At 32.4% G+C, this 23,422-nt stretch overlaps 3 protein-coding genes and 1 long non-coding RNA gene across 6 annotated transcripts; 2 read left to right on the forward strand and 2 right to left on the reverse strand.

Moving 5' to 3' along the window:
• The first annotated feature begins 6,072 nt into the window (after nucleotides 1-6,072).
• On the forward strand, nucleotides 6,073-15,754 carry LOC103839196 (ABC transporter B family member 22-like). 2 transcript variants are annotated; one of them, XM_033279198.1, is made up of 7 exons: nucleotides 6,073-7,603; nucleotides 11,331-11,385; nucleotides 11,505-11,681; nucleotides 11,768-12,227; nucleotides 12,324-12,864; nucleotides 12,953-13,855; nucleotides 14,093-15,754. In XM_033279198.1, exons 1-7 carry the CDS (start codon nucleotides 7,409-7,411, stop codon nucleotides 15,461-15,463), a joined length of 3,702 nt encoding a protein of 1,233 aa, XP_033135089.1. In that variant the 5' UTR covers nucleotides 6,073-7,408; the 3' UTR covers nucleotides 15,464-15,754. The 2 variants fall into 2 exon arrangements, with proteins under 2 accessions (XP_033135089.1, XP_018509753.2); XM_018654237.2 differs by having other exon boundaries at nucleotides 6,074-7,603; nucleotides 11,505-11,587; nucleotides 11,770-12,227.
• A 396-nt stretch (nucleotides 15,755-16,150) lies between these two features.
• On the reverse strand, nucleotides 16,151-16,694 carry LOC117127992. Its single transcript, XR_004451048.1, has 2 exons — nucleotides 16,460-16,694; nucleotides 16,151-16,215 (listed from the first exon to the last, which is right to left on the reverse strand). It is a non-coding gene; the product is annotated as an uncharacterized LOC117127992 (long non-coding RNA).
• Nucleotides 16,438-18,616, forward strand: LOC103839194 (pentatricopeptide repeat-containing protein At5g44230). Of its 2 annotated transcripts, XM_033279199.1 has the most exons (2): nucleotides 16,438-16,670; nucleotides 16,701-18,616. In XM_033279199.1, exons 1-2 carry the CDS (start codon nucleotides 16,460-16,462, stop codon nucleotides 18,542-18,544), a joined length of 2,055 nt encoding a protein of 684 aa, XP_033135090.1. In that variant the 5' UTR covers nucleotides 16,438-16,459; the 3' UTR covers nucleotides 18,545-18,616. The 2 variants fall into 2 exon arrangements, with proteins under 2 accessions (XP_033135090.1, XP_009113933.2); XM_009115685.3 differs by having other exon boundaries at nucleotides 16,438-18,616.
• LOC103839195 lies at nucleotides 18,583-20,548 on the reverse strand. The gene is made up of 6 exons (XM_009115686.3): nucleotides 20,172-20,548; nucleotides 20,022-20,079; nucleotides 19,840-19,920; nucleotides 19,484-19,759; nucleotides 19,265-19,406; nucleotides 18,583-19,192 (listed from the first exon to the last, which is right to left on the reverse strand). Exons 1-6 carry the CDS (start codon nucleotides 20,366-20,368, stop codon nucleotides 18,705-18,707), a joined length of 1,242 nt encoding a protein of 413 aa, XP_009113934.1. The 5' UTR covers nucleotides 20,369-20,548; the 3' UTR covers nucleotides 18,583-18,704.
• Nucleotides 20,549-23,422: the final 2,874 nt, after the last annotated feature.

Raw genomic sequence — 23,422 nt, forward strand, 5'->3', positions numbered from 1 at the left:
AAAGTAATATACTATTGTTGGTAACCACAATAAAATGGATCAGAAAAAATATCATTATTTTTAACATATATTTATTTTTATATTTTTGAACATATTTTCTTTACAAAGATTATAAAATAAATTGTAAATTCATTTAAAATAAAATTGACGAACCCGGCGCTACCACTAGTTTTTAAAATAATGGTGATTGGTGTATGAAAGATGATTTTGTTAAAACAACTTTGAATTCGGCACGTAAAGGGTTTCCATTCATTACCACAGAATTTAAGAATAATCTTATTGTTTAAGAATCTCAAATTTTATACTGATATTGTAATAAAATATAAACAATTAAACTTGAAAAGAGAAGGTAAACAGTTGATAAGTTGACATAAGTAAAGACTGTTGCGGAAAATAGAATAGGTCTCAGTGAGTCTTGAGCATTTGTGTTTAACCTGCAAAGTATCTGATAAGGTTCTAACAATTTTCATTTGAGATGCATTTCAGAAATTACATATTTTTTAATATCTTATTTTCTAATATTTAATGTGGAGATAGTGACCTCCATCCTAGCGATAATGTAAATAAAATTATATCTTATCGAAATGCTGTCGGTTCCCAAGGTGAAGGTGTGATTTTGTGTAATGTTCAAAAAAAAAAATGGTGTGGTTTTGTGTTTCTATGGCTATGAGTGAAAAGTATACCTAGCGATAGTAGGGGAGAAGTCCAAATACGAACTTAAATCAATTATAGTCCAAAAACCTACTGTAATTTTTTAAAACGTGCATAAATTTAAATTGACTCTAACAAAAATTAGTCAACCGTTAATAAAATAAAACGACGTCGGTTTGATCTATTTTTTTTAATGTTAATTTCGGTATTCGAACTGGTGGCTCGATACCCGTTAAAAGAAACACACTAACCACTAGACTAAATAATTTTTTTGAAATATTATTATAAACTTGAAATTATATAAGCTACTATACTTCTTCATCTTATCCAATTAAAATTTTGAAGATGATTGTTTCGTATTTATATAAATTAATTTACATGTTTTAAATAATCATATATTTAATAAAATTAAATATTATTAAAATATAAAAAGTATTTATATTTATATGAAATTAAATATACTTAAAATTTTAATACTATTTATATAAATTTTTTTAAGTGGATATTTATAAACCATGAATGGTAAAATGTTTTCTTCAAAATTTATATAATATACTATATATTTTATGTTTTTATTGTTTAATATGTCTAATATTTTTTGAACAAAATATCTTAGTGAAAGAAAGGTTAAAGGCCTCTTAACATTTTGAACAAAATATCACAAATATATAATATTAATTTTGAAAAAGAAATTCGATTAAGTTTAAAAATTAAAAATAGTGTATATAAGAACTTTTTATAAATAGCTTAAATACATTTAATTTCGTATAATTATAAATATTTTATGGGTCTTTAGTAATTAAATCATTCAACTAAAGATGAATCGTAAAAAATAACATTCAACTAAACATCATGTGAAATAAATCCTCAACTTTAATTTCGTTAACTTATGTTACCCTCCATCTAACGGAGGGTAACATACGTTAATGGTTTATAAGTTGAGGGTTTACAATGTTGAAAACTTAGTTGAGAGTTTTTACGATTCAAAAATAGTTAAGAGATTTTATCACTAAAAGTCATTAAATGTTTAAAATCTTTGTAGTAATTTATACATTGTTTTAGATTGATATAAGTCTTTAAAACTAATTTATAAATTTTAATACATTACTTTATAACTGATTTATAAAGCTTCATAAATATTTTAATATTTTTACATATGATTAATACGGTTTTACAATGATCTTATAAGTTTTTACAATTTCAGTTACTTGTTAGGATAAAATAATCTAACATTATTCGTGATACTACATAAAAAATAAAGAAATACAATAAATCAAAAATGATATATCAAATATATTATTTTATTGATCAAGAAAACAAAAATATAACGTATAGGTTCAGAAATCAATGAGAATAAAAATAATCATGCATTATTTTTGGGGGATAATGGAAAAGTATGAGCCGAAAGATGAAAATCATGAAAATAGAAAAAATTGCATCCTACTCTAAATAGAAAGATTGACTTCATAGATGAATTTTTCTCGACACTACTTAAGACTTAATATAACTTAAAAACTTTAAATTATTTTATATTTAACAATGACGATATAAACACACAAATTTTCAAATATCACTATTGCCAAATATCAAATAATTTAATATTTTGGAGTTATATTAAGTTGTAAGTAGTGTTGAAAATTATTTATTTATTATGTATAAATTAATTTATAATAAATTAATGTATTAAAATTAATAAATTAGTTTTAAAGGCTTATAAATCAATCTAAAACAATGTATAAATGATAATCCCTTATATACTAAAGCACAAGTCACTCAACAAATAAAAAATTGACATGTGGAAAATGTTTAAAAAAAATTAAAAAACAGTTAACTGAAAAAATTAATCTTCGATCCCTAACTTTAAGCATATATTGCCTATATTTTCTCATAATATTCCATCCACTTTCAAAATCAGTTGACCACGATTTTCAAACTGTTTTCTTCTTATATATAATTTTGATTTACTAATATATGTTTTGTTTTTTTCTCTTTCAATCTTCTCTGCAACAGAATGAAAGCTTTTTTAGTTCGTTCGTTCTTTCTTGCAGAAAATGAGAGTCTGAGTATTAGGTCCGTTTGCCAAAAAGAGAGATTGAGTATTAGGTTCGTTTGAATTGAACAGGTTTCTTCCTATCTTCTTTCTTCTTTCTTCTGTGGCAATTCAAATTTTATTTATTCATCACCTGAATCAATACTCAGTCGATAAATACAGTAAAATTATGGGAAAAAAATGATACTGGTTTACACCAAAAAAAAAATAGATACTGGTATGGTATTTTTTGAAGAGATTTCAATTTTAGATCACTGCAGTGTATAACTTGGAAACTTCTTCTATCTATTGATTTACATGTACTGTAGGTTATGGTTTGGAGATATGGGATGGAGCATAATCAAAATTATTCTTGTGAAAGAGACAAGCATCAAGTTTTCTCCTCACAAAGAAGGTTTTGCATGTTTTCCAGTCTTTATTATTTTTCTTTGATTTATTGATTAATATTTCATTTGTTGAGTCAATTATTTTTCAGCGTTCACTACTGTAATTGTTTTCAACCCTAAAACTATTGTTGGATGTTACGGAACTTGCATTTCTGAAAGGTAAATCTACTTTACTTAATTATTGCTAGACAATTCATTATAGCTTCATAAAAAGCAAACTAAAGATCTAAAATGTAATCTTATAAATTTAATAAAGCATCAAATAAAGTAATGTGGGTATTTCAGATGTGAGTTTTTTAAAACAAGTTGGTAAATTAACATAAAATATCAACGCAACAATTACTTTAACTATAAAAAAATTATCAAATTGAATAAAGTGTTTTTAACCATATTTTATATTTTGATATTTTAAAAAGTTTTGCAAACATGTATCCATTTTATAGTGACATTTGTTTTATCCTTTCAAGTTTCAATTGTTTTGTTTAAGGCAAGAATCTCTAATATTATGTACCACTGTTCATATAATATTAATAATAATTTATTATGACAGAACATTATAAAATGATAAGAATTTAAAACAGTAAATTAACCTATGGCACAGGCGATAATACTAGTAAATTAATATTTTATAAGATTTAATGATTTTTAGTGATAAAATCCTTCAACTAAGTTTTTAACATTATAAACCTTCAACTTATAAATTGTTAACGTATGTCACTATTCGTCACGTTTTTTTAGACGGAGGATAACATATGTTAACGGAATTAAAATTGAGGGTTTCTTTCACAAGATTTTTAATTGAGAGTTTTTTTACGATTCATATTTGGTTGAGGGGTTTTATTACTAAAAACCCATATTTTATTATTTATATTTAGTAAGATATAAGTTTATTAAAGATATGGTAAGTAAAAAAATTAATGTATTTATTTAAATCAAAAACAATTATGACCAAGTTTTAAATGGATAAGATGAAGAAGTATACTAGTTTATATAATTTCCAGTTTGTAATAATATTACTGAAAGTTACTTTAGTTTAATAGTTAGTGTCCCTTTTAAATGAGTATCGAGCCACGGGTTCGAGTCCCAAAATAAACATATTTAAAAAAAATCAGATCTAAATATCGTTGTTTTTTTTATTAACGGTTGACTAATTTCTGTTAGAGTCAGTATCGATTTAGGCATGTTTTAATAAGTTCAGATAGTTTTTTCGAATTATAATTTAGTTGAGGTCGTATTTTGCACTGATTATTTGTTCGGATTGATTATTTGGCACGACTTAAATTGTTGGAGTTTGAAATTGGAATTTAGCCAATCTGGTAAAAAAAAGTTTTTTCCCCATCAACGCCAAAGAAAAGTAAAACTAGAGTAATATGTTACTCTATAGTGTATACTATAGTAATCAAATGAAAAGTTTAATTCTCAATTTCACTTTTTTATTTTCTCCTCTCTCAACCTTTTAATGTCACCACTTTAATCTATTATTCACAATCAAAGACTATGAAACAGAAAAGAAGTAATCATGAAATAGAGATAAGGTCCCGATGTGAATGTGATTTAAACAATGAATTTTGTCTGCATTTGACACCCATACTGGTGGGGTTCCTTTGTATAAAGGATAAAGATATTACCAAAAATATAGGCTTTTAATTTTCAAGTATTGGCAACAAGCATCTTTAATATCTCTGTTATTTGTGCAGATTTATTTTCTAACTAATCATTTTGACTGCAATTTTAACAACAAAATAGTCAACTGTTAACGAATAAATTAAACCTCACATAAAATAATATCTGCCAGTTTAACAGCTGACTAACATATTGCATGGCTAGTTGGAAAAACATTATGGCACCGAATATTTGTATCCGCATTCACCCCGCAGTTAATGGTAACAAAAATCTCTACATATACCGCACCACAGTTTTCTCGCATGTTATCATTCAGATCCTAAATATGAGATTGCAAACACTTGAGAAACAAATAAAAAAGTGATTTTCATATGATGATCCATACACCAATCTATTTTTGAAAAATCAGAGGGAAAATATATCTTAAGTTGGATAGAACTAATATACAGTGTGATAAAAGTAATACGTGCCATCATCATCTAAAGAGCAGAGAGTCATGAGCCATGGATAGGAGAACATCAAACTAAGGAGAATTAAGGAAATATGTGAGCTGAGTTAAGGGAGATCAATGTCGAACATTCATGCTAAACTAACACTAGGAAAAAAATACTCAACTAATCTAAAGCCCACCACACAAAAAAAAAAATCATCCCTGAATGAATTTTAGGGGTGTTCAATCCGGATATCGGTTCGGTTTAGGTTCGGTTTTTTTTTTGTTTTCGGTATTTCGGTTAGTAGAATATAACTACCATTCTAAATCCATATTTATTTCGGTTCGGTTTATATACCATCGGTTTTCGGTTTATTCGATTTTATACCAAAAAACATAATTATCTAGTTTGAGATCATATTATATGAATTTTAGAGTCATATTGTCAACACAGTCATTTATTAAAAATATATTACATGTTCAAATAAATGAACAAAAAAGTAAAAATGTTTCTACTATCAAATAAAATAATCAAATCTATAACTAAAATGAAAGCTTGAAATTTTGAAAATAAAAATATGAAACAAAACAGAAACATGAAAGAAAATTTTTTCCACTCTTCCATATTAGTGTTCATTAAAGTCATGTTTTTTCAATTGAACACGAAATTCTGTTTATTTACAGATAAAAACAATTGTGAAAATTTTCCATTAATTATTGTCCATCAAATTTATAATATTCATATTAATTTAGTGAAGACTAAAATAAAGCAAAAAAGATCAAAAGAAGACTTAGAAAATAAGATGTCTTAATTGCGATGTATTTTTATTTAATTATGGTTCAAGTGTTTACAAATTAAGGTTCTTTATTACTATAAAATTATGATAATAGTTATTAACACAAATTTAACTTATGTAACAAGTAGATTTTCATGTATTGTTATAAAATAGATACATATTTACATGTTTCTACTTTTAATCGGTTTTGTTCGGTTTAATCGGTTATATACCAAACCATATCCAAATCCTACGGTTTTTATAAAATTATATCCATTCGGTTTATATAGTATATACCAAAACCAAACCATATTGTCTATTTCGGTTCGGTTCGGTACGGTTCGGTTTTACCATATTTAACAGCCCTAGACTAGATGGAAAATGTATAATTACTATGCAATCTATTTAAAAATTTAAAGTCAAAATCTCTAGAAAGATAATTAAAAATGTATGACTTTAGCACTATATAATATATTTTTAAGACGGGCTGATTTTAACACTAAAGATTTTGTAGAGACAATAATAACTTAGACAAATTAAAAGACCCAACACTCTAAACGACTTCACCACAAATTTGATAAAACAGAGCTAGAAATAAGCTTAAGAATGGCCAAATCCTCGCCCCATATTCTGACAAAACGAGAGAAAAATGAGATTCCTAATTTCCTATTATACTACTTTCACAGGAAATCCCAAAGGAAATGAAACCAAGCATACACTTGAATATGAAGCCGCACTCTTCTACAGAACCAAGGCATTGGACCCATACCTCATCCATGCATCTAGAACAACAAATAAATGGAGAAGCCGTATAGACAGCCAAATAAGATTTAGACAAATATGTATCCTTTGCATATATGTAATATATACATGTATAATATAATTTACGTATATAAAAATATATATATTAGTTTTGAAAAACTAAAGAAATTATTTTTCAAACAGAATTTTTGTAGAAAATACAGTTTAACATGTAGAATAATTTCAAACAATACAAAGATAAAAATATGTTAGTAAATTATTAAGCTGGATAAAAATATAAATATAAATTTATTTTACAAATAAATAAGTAAATATATTTAAATGCATAAAATAAATGTTGATATAAATGATAATAATTAAAAATATATAATTGTAATAATATATTAAGAAAATATGAATATAAATATTTGAAATTTGCATAATGTCTACCTAACCGTTATTAAATGTTTAAGTTATTTAAATCACATAAAATACTATATAAAATAAAATGGAAGTGCTTAACTATCGTCTACCGGCTTAGTGCCACCAAACGCCCACCTATACCACTTTTTAGAATAGGCCCACAGTCTAGTGTTCGTTCATAACAAATGCTAATATAAACACGACCAAGAAGACATGAAACATTACACGAGAAAAACTACCAGTAACAGGAAGGCTGTGAGCTGTCGTTTCCTCTGGATTAAGACGTCGTTTTGGTATTTTCTATGAAACAGTTGACAACAGAGGGATAATGAAGAGTTGCGGAAGCATAAGATCGATTTTTATGCACGCGGACAGGGTAGATTGGATGTTGATAGGGCTAGGATTAATCGGCGCCGTCTGTGATGGCTTCATCACTCCTACCGTATTTTTCATCACCGGCTTGCTACTGAATGACCTGGGTGGTTCGTTCAGCGATCGAACCTTCATGACAGCCATCTCCAAGGTCAGTACTCAGTAGTAGACCAATATGGTGTGATATTTAACTTTTCAGAATAATTCCAATGTATTATTCTAAATTTCTTTCAAAATGAAGTAATAAAGTTGATAGTTAGTCTAATCCTACTCTATTTTGGAATGCAAAATAGAATTATAAACAAAAAATAAACAAATGACTTTCTTTTTGGAGAACTAGATTAATCAAGAAGAGAGTTGAATTTTTTTATTATTTTAAACTCCATTTTATAGTGAGCAGTTGGAGATGCTCATAATCTTTTTCTTACTTATAACCAATCCATATATATATATATATATATATGTTTAGCACTTAGAAACGACAATGTGCTTAAAACTAATCTCCTATATATTAATAGAGAAACATTTAAAAAGTTATAACGTAACTGGCATGCTAATTTTGCTAACGTTGCGATTTGAGAATCAATCGAGAATTTTGTTATTCCAAAATTAAATTGCTAAATCCCCTATATATTAAGAGAGATTACAACATATTTTTGTAGCCACATGTCATCACTACAATCATTCTTAGAATCTTTAGAAAAATATATTGGTCCATATAAATATATAATAAGCTTTTTATTAAACTAACCATAAATTAATCATAAATGTTCTTCATTGTTTCCTTAAATAAAAATCATGAAATTACCTAATGTAACTAAAGTATATATAACAATTAATGATTTTGAATAATAAAGATTTGATAAAAATTAGTCTATTCTATATCATTTTTAAAATTTTTAATTTATTAAAATAAATTAAACAACCACATTAACTATATAATAAAAATTTAGATTTTTTCCTATATGTTATATTTTGAATTTTTAAAAACAAATATAAATGACTAAAGTTGTTAAAAATCTCACATTGAATTTTCTTTTATCCATGGTTTAATATTTATGTTATAACAAGATACAAATAATTACGAAATTACATAAGTAGGAAATCCCATTTAATAAATGGGAAATTGCCACAAATAACACATTCATAATACCATTTTTCATGTTTACACTAACCACGTTTACCCTCACTTTTAATGAAGGATAAAAGACAATTATACCCTTAGGGTTAATTAATCTAGACTTAGGGTTTAAAGTTGAGGGGTGGGGTAAAGTTTTTGGAATGTGAAATTTAAGATTCTAATAAATATATAAATAAATACTTAAAAATATAAAAAAAATTTTAAAAAACAGTTTCAAACATAAATTTCGTTTTTCAAAAAGAAATTTGAAAAAAATAAAAAAAATTTCGAAAAAAAAATCTCAAAAAAAAATTTATAAAAAAAGTTCGAATTTGAAAAAGTATAATCCCAAAACATAAAAAAATTTACTTTTTAATTTTAATTTTATTTATTTTATTTTATTTTATTTCTTTGTTTTTATTTTGTTTTTTATTTTTTTATTTATTTAAATAATAATTTATTATATATATAATAACAAGGGCATAAGAGTCTTTTGCCACTTAATGAAGAATGTATTTTTGAAAATGTCTCTTTAGTGATGGTAAAAATGATAAGTGGTACTATGAAAGTGGTAAACATGTAATTTCTCCTTAATAAATATTATATATATGTATATTAATACGTTTTAAAAAAAAAATTATATACCATATAAAATACATAAGTATTTTAATTTTGAATTTGCTTTGAATTTTTTTGATAAAAATTTTGAACAATTATTAACAACATAATATTTAGATTTTAAACTTTGCATTGAATATTTTTAAAATTATAAATTACTAAAACTATTAAACATCCCACAAATGTTTTATTGTTATCATTGATTTAAAAAATTTGTTATAAATAAATACAAATGATCAAAAATAATATGAGTCTAAAATATTTTTTAACAGATGTCAATATTAAAAATGTACTATATACCTATGTTAATATCATTTAAACTTAATTTTATTCCATATAAAATATAAAAAGTGTTTATCTGGATTAATATAATTTATTTAAGTATTTGTACCAATTTAATTATATACGTAATAGTTACTAAACTTTTGATTATTCAATATATATTTATTATTTCATAATATGTAAAAAATATATAATACCTTAAAAATAATTTATATATAATATTTATCCCGCGCAAGGCGCGTGTCTTAAACTAGTGTTATATTATATAGTTTGTTCATTATGAACCATTCATTTATCAAATTGAAATTATTATATATTCTTTCCTTAAATAAAACATATGAAATTACCTAATGTGATTAAGATATATATGAAAATTATTGATTTTAAATAATAAAGAATTACTAACAATTTGTATACTTTATATCATTTTTGTTTGATTCTTATTATTAAAATAAATTACACAATCACATTAATCATATAACAAAAATTTAGATTTTTTTTTGTATATGTTGTATTTTGAATTTTTTCAAAACGAGTATAAATTACTAAAACTGTTAAAAGTCTCACATAAACTTTTGTGATCAACATTTAAATTTTTTTCTATGATAAGATACAATGATTATAAAATCATATGAATAAATAATTTTATTTTACGAGGTGTTTATGTTAATATATATAAAGTTAAGCTATACATCATATGAAAATACATACTTATATTTTGATATTTGCGTTGAACATATATTGAAAAGTTAATATTTTAATTTTGAAACCTTCATTGTTTTTAAATGATTATAAATTATTGAAACCACTAAACATTCCACATTAAAAATCGTTGGTGTAAAATTTTGTTACCCAAATAAACAAATAATTATAAAATCATATGAGTAGAAACCTCATTTAATAAATATTCATATTAAAAGTATACTATATATCAATGTTAATATCATTTAAATTTAATTATACATCATATATGATAGATAAGATTGATTGTTTTGATTTATTTACTCTAAAATAACTCCGAATAAACAAGAGCGGTCATTTGATTTATGTGTGCACGCCAATTTATTACATAATAGTAATTGATTTCTTAGTTATTTAATATATAATTATTATTTTATTATTTCATAATATGCAGAAAAACATAAAATAAGTAATAAATATAAAATATTTATTCTGGACAAGGAGAAGATCTTAACCTAAGTATGTATATCTTTAATAATTTTAAATCTTAAAAAAAATCTAAATCTCAGGCCAAAACAATTTAACGAAATGAAAATAAACTCAAAAATCAATATTTATATTGAGCAATAACAAAAAAAAAACGACACAAAAATGAGAAAAAGATTGAAGATAGATAGGGTTGGCACGTGAACGTAATATTTTCATAACCATAATTAACTTTTAAATTGCTAAATCATGATATAAAACCGGGTTAACATAGTTTCATTGTAACCAAATAGTAGGTCTGAGATTCTTCGGCCTAAACGCTAGGGTTTTATGCGATAAGTGATTTTTTGACTTAAAATATTTTTGAAAATGAGATAAGCTTATCAGTAAACAAATTATGTAATTAACAAATTTTTTAAAAAAAAATTGTTTAAGGGCCAAAAATATTAATTCGATCAAGAATATAAATTTTTTTTTTCTATACGATATTTCTTAAATAATTTTCATATAAATTTATCCTGCGCAATGCGCATATCTTATCCTAGTATAATTTATATGAGATATGAACTATTCCATTTTTTAAATAAATGTGAATTGACGTGAAACTAGCGTTGAGAATATATATTTTAATTTCAAAAGGAAAGAGTCTTAATGTGTTTTCCTTCTTTTTACACATTGGCTAATTTAACAGAATGCTGTAGCTCTGCTTTATGTGGCTAGTGCATCTTGGGTGATATGTTTTCTTGGTAAGTTTCTTAGACCATGTTTTTTTTTCATCTACAAAGAAAAACACCAAATTATATTATTTTTATGCATTTCTATATAACTAATTGTTTATTTAACAATTTTGGATGGTTTAAAACAGAAGGATATTGCTGGACAAGAACAGGGGAGAGACAAGCAGCAAGAATGAGACAGAGATACTTAAAAGCAGTGTTAAGACAGGATGTGGGTTACTTTGATCTTCATGTCACAAGCACTTCTGATGTTATCACATGTGTTTCTAGTGACAGTCTTGTAATCCAAGACGTCCTCAGTGAAAAGGGCTCGCCTTTTTTAATCTTTATCTTTCCATTCTAATAATCTTTCGTGTTGTTAAACATGTTTTTGATGGTTTTAATTTTATGCAGTTACCCAACTTTTTGATGAATGCTTCTGCGTTTGTCGGAAGCTACGTGGTGGCTTTCATTATGATGTGGAGGCTCACAATCGTAGGCTTCCCGTTCATCGTTCTCCTCGTGATCCCTGGACTGATGTACGGACGAGCCCTCATCAGCATCTCGAGGAAAATACGCGAAGAGTACAACGAAGCCGGTTCCATTGCCGAGCAAGCCATCTCGTTGGTGCGAACCGTCTACGCATTTGGGAGTGAGACGAAGCTGGTAGCTAAATTCTCAGTTGCGCTTCAAGGCTCGGTGAAACTAGGGCTGAGACAAGGGCTAGTTAAAGGAATCTCCATTGGGAGCAACGGTATCAGTTACGCCATCTGGGGGTTCATGACTTGGTACGGAACTCGGATGGTTATGTACCATGGCGCCAAAGGTGGTACTATCTTCGCAGTCATCATTTGCATTACCTTTGGCGGCATGTAAGTAACTATAACTTAAAAGGCTCTTTTGGTTTTCTTGAGAAAGAAGAAACCACATTGTAGTTTTGATCTTTGGTATCTTCTTACACTTTTCAGTTCACTTGGTCGAGGTTTGTCGAATCTCAAATATCTTTCGGAGGCTGTTGTAGCAGGGGAAAGGATTACCAAAGTGATAAATAGAGTTCCCGATATAGACTCAGAAAACCCTCAAGGTCAAATGCTAGAGAAAATCAAAGGAGAAGTACAGTTTAAGCATGTCAAATTCGTGTACCCGTCTAGACCCGAGACTCCAATCTTTGATGATTTCTGTTTGAGAGTTCCATCTGGAAAAACCGTGGCTCTGGTTGGTGGAAGCGGGTCGGGAAAATCAACCGTGTTGTCGCTTTTGCTGAGGTTTTATGATCCGGTTCATGGAGAGATTCTTCTTGATGGTGTGTCCATTAATATGCTGCAGGTTAATTGGTTGAGATTGCAGATGGGTTTAGTTAGCCAAGAGCCGGCACTCTTCGCCACATCAATAGAGGAGAACATATTATTTGGTAAAGAGGACGCATCCATGGAAGAGGTGGTGGAAGCTGCAAAGGCCTCAAATGCTCATAGTTTCATCTCTCAGTTCCCTCATGGATACAAAACTCAGGTTCTTGCATAGATTCAAATATCAAGAATAGATTGATTATGTATTTTTAGTTTGATGTATATTTGATTTTTTTTTAAAACACAAAAAGGTTGGGGAGAGAGGAGTGCAAATGTCAGGGGGACAGAAGCAGAGGATAGCAATTGCACGTGCGATAATCAAATCACCAACAATTCTCCTTCTAGATGAGGCAACAAGCGCATTGGACTCAGAATCCGAAAAGGTTGTTCAAGAAGCCTTGGACAATGCCTCTGTTGGCCGGACAACTATCGTCATTGCCCACCGCCTGTCTACTATTCGTGATGCTGATGTTATCTGTGTAGTCCATGACGGCCGCATTGTAGAATCTGGGTCACACGAAGAGCTCATAGAGAACCTGGATGGTCAATATGCTTCTCTAGTTCGGTTGCAACAAATGGATAATGAAGACTCTGATGTAAACAATAACATCAGCGTAAGGGTGCAAGGGGGTCAATTATCGGTATTGAGCAAAGATTTGAAGTACAATCCAAAACTCTCTACTGAAAGTAGGTCAAACTTGTTACCAAATACAAGCGTGGAGTCGAATCTTCCTGGCTCAGTTCCTAAGAGTAAGAAACCGCCTCTGCCATCGTTCAAGAGATTGATGGCAATGAATAGACCAGAGTGGAAACATGCATTGTGTGGTTGTTTAAGCGCGGCTTTATATGGGGCCGTTCAACCGATAAGTGCATATGTTTCGGGGTCGATGGTGTCAGTGTATTTCCTAACGAGTCACGACGAGATCAAGGAGAAAACAAGGATCTACGTGTTGGGTTTTGTTGGTTTAGCTATGTTTAATTTCTTGTTCAATATCATTCAACATTATAGTTTTGCTTACATGGGCGGATACCTAACAAAACGTATCCGAGAACAGATGCTCTCCAAGATATTGACCTTTGAAGTTAATTGGTTCGATGAAGAAGAGAACTCGACCGGTGCAATTTGCTCAAGACTAGCCAAAGAAGCTAACTTGGTATATCTTCCCAGTTATTAATTTTTTTTAAAAATAGCTAGGAGGTGGTTAGGCATTTTATTGAGGATTTGTCTAAGCGGGCGTCTAGGCTTATTTTTGAACGCCGATTTTTTTGGTTTGAAAAAATTGCTTCGCTCATATCAGACTAGGCACCGCGTAGACCGATTTTTATAACACTGATTTTGAACAGCTTTCCTTTTACCAATTTTTTTATCTTGTTATGTTTTATTATTGTAGGTGAGATCGCTGGTTGGTGAACGGGTGTCCTTGTTGGTACAAACTATATCAGCTGTGGCCATAGCTTGCACAATTGGTTTGGTCATCGCATGGCGATTAGCAGTCGTGATGATTGCTGTGCAGCCAATTGTTGTCGTATGCTTCTACACTCAACGCATTCTGCTCAAAAGCATGTCCCAAAAATCAATCAAAGCACAAGAAGAGAGCAGCAAACTAGCCGCAGAAGCTGTCTCCAATATCCGAACCGTCACAGCTTTCTCCTCACAGGAAAGGATCTTGAAATTACTTAAAACGGTCCAAGAAGGTCCGCGGAGAGAAAGTGTTCGCCAGTCATGGTTAGCAGGGAGTGTGCTCGCAACTTCCCGAAGCCTTGTAACATGCACTACGGTTTTGAATTTCTGGTATGGTGGTAGACTAATCGCTGATGGAAAAATCGTGGCAAAGGCATTCTTTGAGATTTTTACGGTGTTTGTGTCTACCGGCCGGGTTATTGCAGAGGCTGGGACCATGACAACTGATTTAGCCAAGGGCTCAGGTGCGGTTGGGTCTGTGTTCGGAGTTTTGGATCGCACCACAACCATTGATCCGGAGAGCCCCAATGGGTATGTCCCGGATAAAATAAAAGGCCAAATCAGATTTCACAATGTGGACTTTGCTTACCCGACACGGCCAAATGTAGTTATATTCAAGGACTTGTCCATTGAGATAGAACAAGGAAAGTCCACAGCTATTGTCGGTCCAAGTGGTTCAGGTAAATCAACAATAATTGGCTTGATCGAGCGGTTCTATGACCCGTTAAAAGGTTCAGTAATAATTGATGGCCGTGATCTGAAGTCTTATCATTTGAGATCGCTTCGTCAACACATAGCTTTGGTTAGCCAAGAGCCAGCGTTATTCGCAGGTACTATCCGAGAGAACATAATGTACGGAGGAGCATCTGAAAACATCGAGGAGTCGGAGATTATCGAGGCGGCAAAGGCAGCAAACGCTCACGAGTTTATCACATCACTATCGAACGGTTATGAGACGATCTGCGGAGACAGAGGTGCGCAGCTATCAGGTGGGCAAAAACAGAGGATTGCGATAGCTCGTGCGGTTCTGAAGAACCCGTCCGTGCTGCTCCTCGACGAAGCGACGAGCGCTTTGGACAGCCAGTCAGAGCGCGTGGTACAGGAGGCGCTCGAGCGCGTGATGGTCGGGAGGACGAGCGTTGTGATCGCGCATAGGCTTAGCACGATCCAGAACTGCGACGTGATTGCGGTTTTGGACAAAGGGAAAGTAGTAGAATGTGGGAACCACTCGTCCTTGTTGGCAAAGGGTCCAACTGGTGCTTATTTCTCATTGGTCAGTCTCCAAAGTAATCTCTGTTGATGATCATTGGTCAAGATATCGTTTTGGTTCTTCTCTGAAACTGAAAAGAAGGAGGCTTGAAGCAAGAAGATAAAATGAAGATCATTACTCAGCTTTTTGTCCATAAAATAACACAAACTATTGAAATACAAAGAAAAGCTATTGATGAATTTCATTGGAAAAGGAAAATAAATAATAAATGAAGATCAATACTCAGCTTTTATATGTAGTAATTACTAATTTATAATCATGTACTTTAATTTTAAATTTTTATTATTTTATTAATTCATGTTAAATTATCAAGTATTACTTTATAGAATTTATACTTTATATACTATATAGTAAGTTGACAATTAAAAATATAATATAAATATTTTATAATTAATGAATTCTTAGAGCATCATTAATGAATTTTTTGCTCTCTAGCTTAGTTTTCCTTGTATTTTTTGATTAAATTTAGAAAAATTAATTAAAATACAACAAATTAGATATTATTTTTCAAAATTAATACATTTAAAATACTTTAATATATGGGTTTAGATTTTAGCAATAACTGTTTAAGATTTAGTATTTAAAAGATAAAATTGAATTTATAAATTTATATAAATAAATTTTAACTTTTATAAATGATTTAAAATGTTTATTTAGTTTTTCTTATCAAAAACTTAAAATATTTATGAAAATTGTTATCTTTCAAAAGTAAATTTGAAAATTACTCCACAAATTTAATTATTTTAATGGTGAAAAATCATGCGACCACCACTAGTGATGGCCTTAGACCATTTACAATGTATTTTGCTATTTTCATCTCTAAAATAGATGAACTCTATAATAGAGATGGAATATGCTCTAATGTATTTTTCTAAAATAGCAATCTCTAAATGTAAAGTAAAAAAATAGAAGAATGCTATAGAGGAAAAAATAGAAATCTCTATTATAGAGGAAGAAATAGAGGTGAGTTGGAACAATTTCACCTCTAAATACTATTATAGAGGTGAAAATAACTATGGGTTGGACATGCTCTTAGCTTTACATCTACCGTCGTGTTGGAATTACAATAAAATCAAAATAAATTCAATTCCTCAATTCAGTAACCGCATGCACGGCGCCAGCTCCGGTATCTCGTCGGCGATGACGTTGGCTCATTCTCGCCGATTCTCCACGGCGCCTTACCCCGTTAACATTAGCTTACTTTCTAAACAACTAATTCAGCTCGGACGCATCAACAATCCCGATACCTTTCCAGAGATCACTCATCAGAAAGAACTCAAAGCATCATCTCTCACCTCGAAGCTCGACGACTGCACCGGCCTCGACCAAATCAAACAAGTCCACGCTCACGTTATCCGACAAGGACACGACCAAAGCTGCTACATCATCACCAAGCTAATCCGCACGCTCACCCGGCTCGGCGTCCCCATGGACCCCTACCCTCGCCGCGTGATGGAGCTTGTTCAGTTCCGTAACCCCTTCCTATGGACGGCGGTGATTCGCGGCTACGCGGTTCAAGGTAACCTGTCGGAAGCAGTTTCTATGTATGGATGCATGAGGAAAGAAGGGATCACTCCTGTTTCTTTCACTTTCTCCGCTCTTTTGAAAGCTTGCGGTTCGGTCGGGGATTTGAGTTTAGGTCGGCAGTTTCACGCGCAGACGTTTCGACTCAGTGGGTTCTGTTCTGTGTACGTTGGCAACACAATGATCGATGTGTATGTGAAATGCGGGTCTATGGAATGTGCGCGTAAGGTGTTCGATGAAATGCCTGAACGGGACGTGATATCGTGGACAGAGCTTATAGCAGCGTATGCGAAAGCTGGGGATATGGACTCCGCAGCGGAGCTGTTTGAAAGGTTGCCGAAGAAGGACATGGTGGCTTGGACAGCGATTGTTACGGGGTTTGTGCAGAACGCTAAACCTCAGGAAGCTTTAGAGTATTTCAATAGAATGGAGAAGTCAGGAGTTTTACCTGATGAAGTCGCTGTGGCCGGGTTTATATCTGCTTGTGCACAGCTTGGAGCAAGCAAATACGCGGACCGGGCTGTCGAAATCGCTTTAAAATCTGGTTATTCTCCTAGTGATCACGTTGTTATAGGCTCTGCGTTGATAGATATGTACTCAAAATGCGGAGATGTAGAAGAGGCGGTAAATGTGTTTGAGTCGATGAACAACAAGAATGTTTTCTCTTATAGTTCTATGATCCTCGGTCTCGCTATGCACGGGCGTGCTCGCGAGGCTTTAGATTTGTTCCATTACATGGTAACGCAGACCACTATAAAACCAAACACTGTTACTTTTGTCGGTGTGCTTACGGCTTGTAGCCACGCGGGACTTGTAGACCAAGGACGTCAAATATTCGCGTCTATGCAACAAACATTCGGCGTTGAACCAACGCGTGACCTCTATACCTGTATGGTCGATCTTCTAGGCCGTGCAGGAAGGTTGCAAGAAGCACTTGAAGTGATTAAAACCATGTCCGTGGAGCCACACGGAGGTGTGTGGGGCGCGTTGCTCGGCGCCTGCAGGATCCACAAGGATCCGGACGTTGCAGAGATCGCTGCAAGACATTTGTTTGAAATTGAACCAGATGTTATCGGTAACTATATCTTGCTATGTAACGTCTACGCTTCAGCTGGAGACTGGGAAGGTGTTTTAAGCGTGCGGAAACTGATTAAAGAAAAGGGTTTGAAGAAGACACCAGCGGTTAGCTGGGTTGTGGATGAGAATGGTCAGACGCACAAGTTTTTCCCGGGAAACATGAACCATCCGATGTCGGATAAGATTCAAGAGACGTTAGAAGAGCTTGTAAAGAGATTAACTGTTCTAGGATATGAACCGGATTTAAGCTCTGTACCCTATAATGCGAGTGACGATGAGAAGAGGTCGATACTGATTTGTCACACCGAGAAGCTGGCTTTAGCGTTCTCCTTGCTCACTACGAGCAGAGATTGTGAGATAAAGATAATGAAGAATCTGAGGATGTGTCAAGATTGTCACACGTTTATGCGTTTGGCGTCGGAGGTTACAGGGAGGGTGATTATAATGAGGGATAACATGAGATTTCACCACTTTAGGAGTGGGGCTTGTTCTTGTGGTGATTTTTGGTGAAAGGCTAGGTTATACACACCAAATTCGATCTCTGAGAAGTTATACAAAATGGATCTTATTTTATTGATTTTATTTAGAGTCTCTGCGAGGGCAAAAAACAAATACAATTCGACTGCAAAAGTATGTTGAAGAAACACAAATGGTACGCACAACTCAGATGCTACAATCTCGATCTACGTATAAACCTCTTCCCTTGTCTCCTTTTAGACCGCCCGGTGGTTTCCGACAGCTTAACATCCCAATCCTCGACGTTCTTGGGGATATAAACATCAAACAAGATTTGACCAAGAACACCATTAGGCTTAACTGCATCCTCGTCGTTTTGAGCACTGGACAAACGAATCAAATCTTGTTTATGTTCATCTTGCACAGACCCACCGTTGCCCACGTAGTAACCAACGGTGCTTCGAGGCACGAAGAAATGATCAGTTGTGACAAGTGGAGTTCCGTTGAAGCTTCGGTTAAGACCAGAGGTTGATGCCCCAAAGCTTTGAGTTGTTGGCTCTGTCATATCATCATCACATTGAGTCTCTTCTTTCATTGCTTCTCTGTCAAGACTTCTTGTCTTCTGCAAATAGACCGAAGCTGCTTTTGACAAGAAGTCGGATACAGCTGCTTTATAGTCCACTTGGTTGTAACGATAATGACCTGAAAAAAATGTAAGTTACAGAACCTGATTTGGAGAAAATATATTTGACAAAGTTTTAGTAATAGACTAACCAACGTGAGGAGAATCATTCCATTTAACGAGTTTTACATTTCCTCCTAGCTCTTGGAGACGTGTGGCGAAATTGTGTATGGTTTGGTAAGGAGCGAGGTCATCGTTTTCAGAGCATAGAATGAGATAAGGAACTCTCATTGTCTGCAACATTCAAGAATGCAAGTGAGATAAGAGGTAGAAACCGAGATCATAGCCGACATATGTAAAAAACTGCTTACTATAGTAGAGTAAAGAGTCTGCCAGAACTCGGCCCGCTGTGACTCAAACCTGTTGAGGAAAACATAATCGAGACTAGAAGCGATACCATTGGCTGCCCATACAAATGGTTTAGGTGGTTTAGACATTTTGAGCGTAGTTGGATGAACCGCAAATCGAGCTCCCAAGTCGCTGGTGAAATCCACAGGACATGAGTCATAGATAAACCCTGAGATGCAGTTTCTAACCATTCTACAATCGTCCTGGTTCAGTCCTGTGTCGCATATCCCTTCAAGTATCTGCATAGATATATACAAAAGCTCAATCTTTTTTTCCTTATCTGAATATACATCATCAGAAATTCATTAAAAACACTTACTTGAAGAACCTTATACATACAAGCATTAGGACCACCTGAGAAAGAAGCAAACACTAAAGGAACTGGCTTTGCCTTGAGCTCCTACAAGTTCCCAATCCAAAACATTTATTATTACTGTTCTCTACTTAGGGATTTGAGTATCTAAAATAAAATAAAAATGTAATAAGACAAAACATAATCACCTTTACAAGTTCAGACACAAGATCAGAAGCTAGATCCGCAGCTTTGTCCGGTAAGAACCTATACATGTAATAAAACCCCAAACAATTTTAATGAATAATGAAATTAAGGAAATCAAAGAACAGAGAAAGTAAAGAGAGAACACAACAGACATGTTGAGGAATTGAGAATGGCAAACGAGTGAGTCCCAAAGAAGAGAATCATAGAGATCGACATGGTTCTTGAGATTGCGTTCTTCGCTAGACATCCAAGCGAATACCACAACGATCGCTTCGCAACTTCCTCCTCCTCCTCCTTGGTTATACTTATTCCTCTTTCGCCAATAGTACTTTCCTCCATATCCCCACATCTTCTCTTTATCTGAGTTACGGTTTTCTCTTTGTCAATTGACTTTGAACATGATGAGAGGAGGGCACAAGCATCGAGCAGAGAGACGTAAAAAGACGAACAAGATAGAACGAGCAGATCACCTTGGCTTATCGCTTGCCTTTATTAAAAAATAATATTTAAATTGATAAATCTAATTGTTAATAGGAAGGATATCTTGTGGTGAGTACGCTTTCCCTCTTATAGTAATTTCGCAGTATTTTGAAATAAACAAAATGAGTAAACAAACACTCTTGCATTTGTCAAATACATTTAATAAATCCAAAAATCTCATTGAATTGCACATAACGAAAGTTTAATTGGACACACGATTGCTTCGGTTGCCTTCACCATATTATGTAATATGTAGGATCACATAAACAATTGTTTAACATTGAAAAAGTATAAATATCATGCTTTTTTTTTTGACTAAAAATATCATGCATGTTTAGATAATATATTCAGTTTTACTATAATTTAAAAAGAATCTGGCAAAGTCACTCTTCAAAACGTAAAATTTAGTAGTGGGCAAAAAAAAAAGGAATGCTTCTTATCAGCTATCAAACGGCCCGGGTGGATAGTACTATGATATAGTAGAGATCAAATACACAACATTCTATCTTTTTATAATAACATCTCCTGTCACTAACAGTTCTACAACTGTCTTTGTGTTCCACGCAATTCTTGTAGCTCACACTAACACATGATATAGCACATTTCTTTTCATTTTTGACATGGTTGACTTTGCACAGTCGGTTGACAACATGAGATAAAATGTAAAGTTGTAACTGGAGACAGAAAACAGATTGTTGTCTTTGTAGTCAGTCAGTCGGAAGAAACCAGAAATAATCCTCTCTTTTTTTTTTGTTTGCCAGTATTCATCAGAGTTTGCTAGATTTTTGGATAATCCGGTGTAGCTTCTATCAGGCCAGCTCAACATTTATTTGGGCACTGGACAAAAATATTTTTAAACTTTTATTGTTTATATTTATTTTTTTTAACCATCAACATATTTATAAATTTGTGATAAAAACTAACTTATGAACATATGAAATATTTTAAGGCCTTTTTTCAACTAAATTTAGAGAATATATATAAAAAAATCTATCAAATACAGGAGGCACGAATTTGGATCCAGGGCCATCGCACCCTTTTTTCTCCATGTTAGCCGGGCCTGACTTCTATAAACATCAAGTTTCAAAAAAAAACTAAGTCCTTTCTGCAAATCGGTTTATGCGCCCGATCTGTTTCAAACTTTCCAATTTTCATTTATCCATTATAAAAACAAAACAGCTTTTAGTTGAGAATATAGTTTTTTTTATAACCCGGGGTAACTGAACTCGAAGGTCCGATTAATCCTTTGGGAACCGCCCACCGGCAAAATGCAAGCTTGACTGTTCTACGTGGGAGTTAGATATCCATGTCGTCTGGCAACACATATGGATCAATCTAGATGGTAGGTTTCGAACCCGAACTGTTTACTTTTTTGAAATTATCGTACCACCAAGCCGCAAATGCGAGGTTAGTTGAGAATATAGTCTTATAATAATTCGGAAAACTGAATTTCTATAACAAATAAACATGCATGATACTAAAAGCATTCAATTACAAGAAAAAAGATACGTGGCGCGCTCTTCTTACCCTATTTTCTGACATGGCAAAAGGAGAAGAGAATTACGGTATTTTTTATATTAATAAATTATACAGTTTTTTGGGTCAAAATTCAAGTATACAAATAAATTTCTGAATGTTAATACATGAAGTGAATGTTAACATAAATCTTAAAGTATTGCACAAATGTACAAATTCATTGTCATTAATTAGTAACATATTTTGAAAGCTTATATAACTTTTTGTCGCAGTTTATACATTGATAATCTTATCCAAGCTACAGTTGTTGTATATGCCTACATGAGTATTACTAATACTACGCAGGCTTATCAAACAACTAACCAAACCGCTACCCGAGCTGCCTAGCTAGAAGAAAACAAAACTCAGTTCGCATTGTTATATAATAATAATAATAATAATAGTAATAATAATAATAATAATATACTGTAACCAAAGAATTAGCTGATTTGGTCGGCAAATAAATGAAACCTTTGAGAATCAAAGATATTGCCGGAGCTGCGTTTGGAGAGAACATATTCAATATATGATCTTCAAAATTAAAATCAGTATCAAGAGTGATTTTCAAATTTCTTTTACTTATATAACAAAAAAATTAAAATCTCCGAACGGAGTTGAGTAGGTAGACTTCATCCAGCCCTTCAGGAAATCTTAAATAGTTCCAATAGCTTTCGACTGTGATCCTATTTTCAAAACCTTATTAGCCCATAGATATTCTTTTTTTTTTTTTTTTTTTTTTTTTTTTTTTTTTTTTTTTTTTTTAATAAGTACTTATATTATAAAATCTGCTCGAAGAATCGGGAATCAGATACGATTACAAGCTTGTTTTGAACAAAATGTCGAAATCTAACTATTACAAGCCTAGCTTCGCCCACCCACTAAACCCGGCACGTTCCGCTAAGTTGTTTTTCGAAGTCATTCGATATCGGTAGCCGTTCTCAACCATCAACATAATTCTCGGGAATGTGAGGTTCTCCTTGTTTCCTTGGATGCCGGGAGTTCCCTTAACGTTTCCGGAGTAGCTAGTTTCCGATGATCTCCACAAAGCTCATAACTTTCTCTGTCAATGAAGCTCAAGACAGCCAAAGGGGAGAGTTCAAGTACATACCAATGCCTTGCTAATGCCACCAAAGCCGGGATGAATGAAGCGCCACACGACGCCTGAACCGATTCCCAAAACGAGTAAGCACTCGCTTCAGCCATCAACGAAACCTGCAGAAAAGTGGGTTGTCTCCACCGCCACATCCTGTAAAGCAGTCCCTAAAACCTGCAAGAAAGTCAGCTACACCACCATAGAACACTACGGCGCCGGGATGTGAGCATTGACGAGATGCTGACTCGGAGACGGCAAATGACTCCCGAGCACCGCCTACGCATCCATGGCCTTTGAGAACCAAAGGACCAATTC

The sequence above is a fragment of the Brassica rapa genome, chromosome A09, assembly GCF_000309985.2.
Source record: "Brassica rapa cultivar Chiifu-401-42 chromosome A09, CAAS_Brap_v3.01, whole genome shotgun sequence".
Taxonomy (NCBI): Eukaryota; Viridiplantae; Streptophyta; class Magnoliopsida; order Brassicales; family Brassicaceae; genus Brassica; species Brassica rapa.

Excerpts from the sequence above, each read along its gene's own strand:
- LOC103839196 (XM_033279198.1), top strand. The coding sequence starts at position 7,409 with ATGAAGAGTTGCGGAAGCATAAGATCGATTTTTATGCACGCGGACAGG. Across the intron at positions 7,604-11,330 it reads TCATGACAGCCATCTCCAAG|AATGCTGTAGCTCTGCTTTA; the intron begins GTCAGTACTCAG and ends CTAATTTAACAG. Across the intron at positions 11,682-11,767 it reads CCAAGACGTCCTCAGTGAAA|AGTTACCCAACTTTTTGATG; the intron begins AGGGCTCGCCTT and ends TTAATTTTATGC.
- LOC103839194 (XM_009115685.3), top strand. The coding sequence starts at position 16,460 with ATGCTCTTAGCTTTACATCTACCGTCGTGTTGGAATTACAATAAAATC.
- LOC103839195 (XM_009115686.3), bottom strand. The coding sequence starts at position 20,368 with ATGTGGGGATATGGAGGAAAGTACTATTGGCGAAAGAGGAATAAGTAT. Across the intron at positions 19,760-19,839 it reads GTATGTATAAGGTTCTTCAA|ATACTTGAAGGGATATGCGA; the intron begins GTAAGTGTTTTT and ends ATATCTATGCAG. Across the intron at positions 19,407-19,483 it reads AGACTCTTTACTCTACTATA|ACAATGAGAGTTCCTTATCT; the intron begins GTAAGCAGTTTT and ends TGAATGTTGCAG.